Source organism: Sceloporus occidentalis, unplaced genomic scaffold (genome assembly GCF_023333645.1).
Source record: "Sceloporus occidentalis isolate IW3139 unplaced genomic scaffold, rSceOcc1.0.p SCAF_1, whole genome shotgun sequence".
NCBI lineage: Eukaryota > Metazoa > Chordata > Lepidosauria > Squamata > Phrynosomatidae > Sceloporus > Sceloporus occidentalis.
This window is the reverse complement of record NW_028316981.1, coordinates 182,592,836-182,599,785: the sequence shown is the minus strand read 5'-3', so window position 1 is coordinate 182,599,785 and position 6,950 is coordinate 182,592,836. Positions and strand designations below refer to the sequence as shown.

At 41.9% G+C, this 6,950-nt stretch overlaps 1 protein-coding gene across 4 annotated transcripts in view; it reads right to left on the bottom strand.

The window, feature by feature from the left end:
* Positions 1–6,950, bottom strand: part of LOC149322981 (neural cell adhesion molecule L1-like) — a 109,994-nt gene that overhangs the window by 41,985 nt on the left and 61,059 nt on the right. For all 4 annotated transcript variants that reach the window (XM_089485762.1, XM_089485770.1, XM_089485778.1 and 1 more), the window contains 3 exons: positions 3,542–3,726; positions 645–776; positions 404–547 (listed from right to left, as the gene is read on the bottom strand). In XM_089485762.1, coding sequence (XP_089341888.1) covers positions 404–547; positions 645–776; positions 3,542–3,726 — 461 coding nt within the window. The remainder of the gene's footprint in view (positions 1–403; positions 548–644; positions 777–3,541; positions 3,727–6,950) is intronic.

Sequence of the window (6,950 nt, the reverse complement as noted above, 5' to 3'; positions counted from 1 at the left end):
TTGTAGCAGAGAAGTCTAAATCCATCACCAAAATGCAATCCCGAGATTCCACTGAATGGGACAATTGCATTTGGAGGGGTACCAAACTCCTATAATTGTGCAGTGTAGATACTCCCATAATGAAGAATAATATGACTCCTTTCACTGTTTCAGTGACCTCACTACTTAGGTGTGTTTTGCATCATAGGCCTGAAGCTTGTAACATTAAGAAATAATAACAACTAATAGTAATCAATTGAATCTCTTCTGAATTACAAGAAAGCAAAGAGATATGTTGGAGAATATTGCAACAATAATGCAACTACTACCTAGGAGGAACCTGTAGTTGTAACTATGACTAATAACTTTATAAAAAGTAAGTTTCTAAACTGTGCTCTGATCCAGAGCCAACACACAGACTTACGGAGGACAAGGATGTATGCATTGGCCAGGAGGCTGCCATGCTTGTTATGGGCCTCGCACTGGATTACTGCTGTGTCGTTTGGCTCCACCTTGTTAAGGATCAATGCTCCAGGCTGCACCCTCCTCCTTGGTTCTGGCATCACATCTGAAACACAACATAGAATTTAGGAATAGGAAGGGGAAACATGAAACAGGGCATCTCTGTTCCTCATCCAGGTTCCCCCATCTACCCATTCACTCACCTTCAAGAGGGATTCCATTTATTCTCCATGAGACCTCTGGTTTGGGTTTACCGTCAACCTCACAATCCAAGCGCACATTCTCCCCTGGGGCATAGATCTGGCTCACGGGCCTCTTTATCCAATATGGAGCAGCTAAAGAAAGAAGACTGGGTGAAGGCACTAACTGCTTAAATTTGTTGTGCACCCTCATATGATTCTATGATTCTATAACTAACCCCTACAGAAGTTCTAATCATGTCTCCCCACACCAGTCAAAAGATTGCTAGATATTATATCAGGATGGTTGATTAGTCACTTTGGGGGATTACATCTCCCCAAAACACTTGTATGGATGATGATCATGAACCTGGCTGGAGGTTGTAGTCCCGAAAAAGCAGCTTTCTGGTTGCTCCTATTAACTACTAGCTTTTTCAAAAGATTTCCCCTTCTTCCAGTCTTGAAGCTCTCACGTCCGCACTTCCATCACTTGTCCCACAATGTATATCAAGCCAAAGTTCAAGTTATTGTCATCTATGCATGCGTAACCAGGTTGGGCTACCCTTCAAGTCCCTTTGTGTTTTCTTCCCAAAACCAAATGTAAGATCAGGGATGTAGCTGCACGAGGGACAAACTGAGCACTTGACAATAAGAATTTTGAAGGAAAAAGAAATACTTATGAAATTTTCCTTAAGTCTCCAAATTTCTAGCACTGAAGTCCCTAACTTAAAACTTCAGTTGAGTATTTAGAAATATACTTTAGGCATCCATGGAAAAAAGGACAAAGGGGCTCGACAGACGGGTGGCCTGCAGCCACCTCCTTTTGCCCTGGATCATTGCAGCAGCGGCCAGACGCCACTGCAATGATCCGCTCCCTCTCAGGAGCAAAAAGCTGGCAAAAGAAGCTTCTTGGAAGAGGCGCCATTATGGTGCTTGCGCACCATGATGACCTCCCTTGCGTGGAGTGCTATTTGGGCAGTCTGACACCTGCGTGTCATCATGGCACACCCCGTATGGACGGCCGCGTACCAAGATGGCCCATGGGCACCTATAGTAGGACTTACAATGTGTAAACGCTGAGCCCTACCTAGCCCTACCTTCAACCCAGGCCGGCGCAAAGGGCCCTCTATACTGGCCCAAAGTTACCAAGGGAATAAAAACACAGCAAATGTAAAAGTTCTAAATACAAATGATTTTCAATATATCTCACTCTCTGGAATGTTAGAAATGTGGAGACTAAAGGAAAATTTCATTAGAGGTGCAGAATTCTTACTTGGAAGAGCAATGCCCTCATTTGGTTCCCCTCCCCACCGTAGCTACATCCCTGTGATAGAACAGCCAATGGTGGCCTTTGTGGCTGAGGATGATGGGACTTTACATTCATCCTTCTCTTGCCTGGATCACTCCTTCCTACCCATTTTGTCCACTGCTGTCTCCCTATAGCCGTTGTCAGTTCCTTCTCCTTTGATTACCATTTGCAATATTGGAATAATCATCATAATCATAGACATCTGAGCAAGTAGAACAGTTTACGAAAGCATATGCTACTCTCTATTCTTTCACAACCAGTCTCAAAGATTTCTTTGCATACTGATATTCCAGGCTAACATAGACATTCTCTGAATTCTACCATCAGAATCAGAAATATGCCAGGATGAATCCAACCAAAATTGTTGCACTTTAAAGTTAAGTGGATTTCAGAGAAGGGGAAATGAAGCACACACTTAACATTTCCCCATGGAAATCAATGGGATTTATGAGTCATAACCTTTCCTGTGTTGTGTCTAATATGTCTTCTCACTTCTACTTCTACTACAGTCAGAATTTCAGGTATAGTAGGATTTTAATTACAGAAAAAGCACTGTGGTGCTGGGGTTGTTACTGAGTTGCTAAAGTTGGTGGGGTAGGGCTCCTTTCACCCATGTTGTCATTTTGCTACAAAAATTACTGTTCCACTGAGAGATGAGGTTGGCAGCAGAACTTTAATTAAGAATGGATTTAATTTTTTTAAAAGACTTTGATAGCCTATAAAACTGCATGAACTCATCTAGTTTTCATTTGTGAATTCATTGTTGGGATGTTTGCCAACTGTCTTGGCATTCACTAATTCTAAGAAAGCTTATGTCTCAAGGGTGTCCTCTGCAGCTATAAAGCTTGGAAAGCTACTAGTCCTCACAGAATGTTGGAGGGGCTGGTAAAATTGGCAACAAAGGAATGCATCCTTTTACACACAAAAAAAATTGGGGGGTGGGAGAGAAATCTAGGTTTCCTTCCACCAGAGTTGTAGACAAACCTTTCCCAAGCTGTTGCATTCTAAATGGGACTCCAACTCCCATCATTCTCAACACAACTGCCAGAAGGCACCAGGTGGTGCAATATACTGTTCTCTACAGTATCCGGAAAGAGAACAGAGAAAGGAGTACAGAAAAATGTCTTCGTAATATCTAGCACCTCTTTCACCTGCTATGGGAAGAAACAGCTTGGTTTATTTAACTTTTGTTAAATGTGACAGTTTTAATTGTGTCAGGTTTTAACTTATTTTTTTTCTGTAAACTACTCTGGGAGAAAGTTGGCATACTAAATAAAAATAAAATCTTTTGGAAATTGCTACAGGGGATCCTAAAGAGAGAGCCAATGGACTGGGACTTTACTATTTGAGCTTCCTACCTCTAACAAAGGTAAAATATTTTCTTTTAAAAATGGGATTACATTTGGCATGTTTTACCAAAACAACACCTAGAATTTTCCTAATGCAAAAGCATAGAGACTTCTCTTGAGAGATTCAGTATTCTCTGCCTAACAGAAGAAGTAGTGGAGGAAGAAGTCTCATGCCCCTTCCTCCTCCCACCAGCTCCCAAAGCTTGGGTGATGCTCCTCATTCTTGTCATACCAACATTCAAATGCTATGACTGTGGGCATACCCTCAACGTTAACGGTGTAGGTGTGGCGCACTGTGCCGTGATCATTCTCTGCTTTACACTCATAGTCTCCATCGTCTTCATCAGTCACGTTTAGGATGCGGAGGGTTTTTCTTGCATTTTCAAAAACCATGTGAGGCGAAAGCTTCAGCCTGTTCTTATGGGTCCATTCCACTGTGGGTGTAGGGCTGCAAAGGAAACGAAGAGGCTGGATTTTCATAAAGGAAAAAAAGGCTTTTAACTCTGTCCTGGGACACCTAAACTACGTCTGTATTGCAGAAATAATCTAGTTTGACACCACTTTAACTGCCATGGCTCAATGCTAAGAAATTCTGAGAACTGTAGTTTGTTGTAGCACCAGTTCTCTTTGACAGATAAGGTTAAATGTCTCACAAAATAACAGTTTCCAGAATTCTGTAGCATTGAGCTATGGATTATTTCTGCAGTGCAGATGCAGCCCAAGAGCCACACTACATAAATTATTCCCAGCTCCCAAAACCTCTGGTTCATGTCATTTATAGGGAGGCTACAATGCTTTAAAATGGTTGGATAAATTGGAAGAAAAACACTTTGATTGACCACAAATAGAGATTTTTCCCCCCACATGAACTTATAAAAAGTATAGGTAGCATTAAAAGAGGCATTCCCTCCTATAATAGATGGGGAAGTGCTAATTGTGTCACATTTTAACTTATTTCTTCTGTATGCTGCCTTACAGATGACGACTTTGACTTATGAAGACCCTATGAATTAGAAACCTCCCTGTTGTTACCCATTGTAAAATGTATCTACCTTATCTAAAACTCCTCCAAAAGTACACTTTTGAGTACAACTGGGTTGCATCCAGACTTAATGTATACTGAAATCAATGATACTTAAGTCACAACTATCTTGCCCCATTGATTTCAAACTTGGAGTAAGATACACCAGGGGCAGGAATTGTCTGGCCCTCCACATGCAACACCCAACATTCCTTACCTTTGGCCATGTTGCCTAAGGCTGCTGGGAGCTGCAATGTAGCAATGTCTGGAAGGCCAGACAATTCCCAGCCCTGTTATACATAGATTACTAGAGAGCCCCATTGAACTAAATGTTATTTGCTTCTGAACAGACATTTATATGATCACACTCTATGGATTCTACCTGCCATGCTTTCCTCATATGCAGAACAACAAGAATGGATATCAGATTTTAATCCATTAAAAATTCATGCCAATTCATCAACCAAGATTTTTAAAAGTGTGTGGCAGTGTTAACAGGCAGTGTGTGAGTCAATTCTCCATCAGATGACTACAACCCACGCAGTTAGAACTACTAAAAAAATTAGCTAGATGTCAACAAATGATCAGAAGAATGCCAGTGCTTATGGCAACCTGTATTAGCTAAACCAGTTTTGTTTTTTGCAAAGTGCCACATGACACCTTTTTCATTAACATGGACTAAAAAAGTCTTGTCCATCTCCCTAACAACCTGCAACACATTGCTAGCGTCAGTCAGCAGGTGAAAAATCCCAAATGCTCTGTCACTAATTAATTCTATTGTTGGGTATTTTCAAGTCACCCTAAAATCAGTCTATGACAGGGTTTGCTTGGCCAGATTTGTTCAAAGGCGGTTTGCTGTTGCCTTCCTCTGAGCCTGAGAGAGTGTGACTTGCCAAGGTGGACTCCATGGATGAGCAGAGATTTGAACCTTGGTATCCTGCAGTCCTAGTCCAACATTCAAACCACCAATTAATATGGGACACATTTTACCACAAAGTTCTCCTCTTGCTTGTTTGCACCTCTTTCTTTCCTCAGAGTAGCGCCATAAGGTGGCCATGGGTCAATGAGTGGCCCTGTTCCCCTCTTTCTTGGGGATCTCTACTGCCTCTGTGCTCCTAACTCACCCCATCTCCATAGTTCCCCTTCCCTGGACTTACCTTATGCCTTTGCTATGCCCCTCTCCTGTTCTTTGCACTCTGTTGCTTCTATCCCTTCCCTCCTTTCCTCACTCTTTGGCAATACATCTTTCTTTTTGCACCTTTCCTACCATTCTCTTTACACCTTCAACTGCCCCTCTCGCCATCCCTTCTCTTCCTTTCCTCTTTTGCTTCCTTCCTTCCTATTCCCTCTTTCATGTCAGTTCATACCCTCCAAGGAGTGCCACACAATAGCTTCACACTGCTTGCTCTCCCAACTCTCCTGCTCCCTCCTTTGCCTCACTTCATGCTCTCATGGTGCACCCCATTGCTTGCTTCTTGCACAACACCATTCCCAACACTTGCTCTTCCATCTATCCTGTTTGCTCCCTTGCCTTACCTTCAGCTGTTTCCCCTTTCTTCCCATGCAACACCCCTCTCATTGCTCGCTCTCACTTCCTTCATGCTTCAAATTCCTGGCAATTTTTTTACCTTCATGTTTTGCCCCATATCTGGGCTTCCACAAGGGCTAGAGACTTACTTTTTTATAAATGAAAGCCTGGTATCCAGGCAAAATGATGGGCCAAATGGACACCAAATGACATGCCTAGAATCTGTGTAAAACCCAGCTATCCAAGTGATATGGCAACCTTAGTTATGGCCCTTCCTATAATCACTCACCATCATGACCTTATATACACATTTTACTTGTACCTACTGGATTTGTAAGAAGGCCTTACAAAGTATGCAGACTGGGGGGAAAGGAAAAGCAAAAGGATTTATGTTAAGTGCAATACACTTGCTAGATTTTTGTGTGGAGGCACAGTTCATCCTACAGCGATGAATCATGGGCTTCCTAGTAAGAAAGGATAGATGAGAAATAGACCTCATTAAATGAATATTTGGAAGGCTTATTCACCTGACTGCCTATGGTGAGTCAGAATAGGCTCCAAACAACCAGGAGGAAAATGTTTGTAAGTTAAAAGAAAGATAGTCATGCTCCTTAATAGGAGAGCACTGGTAACATCTGTACAATTAATAAGTGATGGATTTAGCAGGATGTTAGATTTTTAAATATGTAATTCACATTGCCCTATGGAAGTCCCTGCCACAGGAAGGCTATGGCAGTAAATAGCTGAATAAAGGTTTAATGAATCCATGCAGATTTAGATAAATTTTGCACATATACTAGGCACATTTAAGAATTATACTAGACACATTTTAGCTCAGAAACCTAGGGTCTGCAGAATCATACATTGCCTCATGGCTGGAGAACCTCTGCTTCACTAGTTATTTTGAACTACAATCCTTGCAGGCTCTTATAATTGAACATGTTTCTGAAGCTTCTGGGAGTTGAATTCTAAGACATCTGGAGAGCTGAAAGTTCCTAATCCCTGCATTAGCCAATTCATTGGCTAGCTGCTTCCTCCTTCTAATCTCTCTGGTAATGTCTTAGACTACCACCTTATACATGCTGATCTGGAATTAAGACTCACTGAGCTCAATGGGACTTAC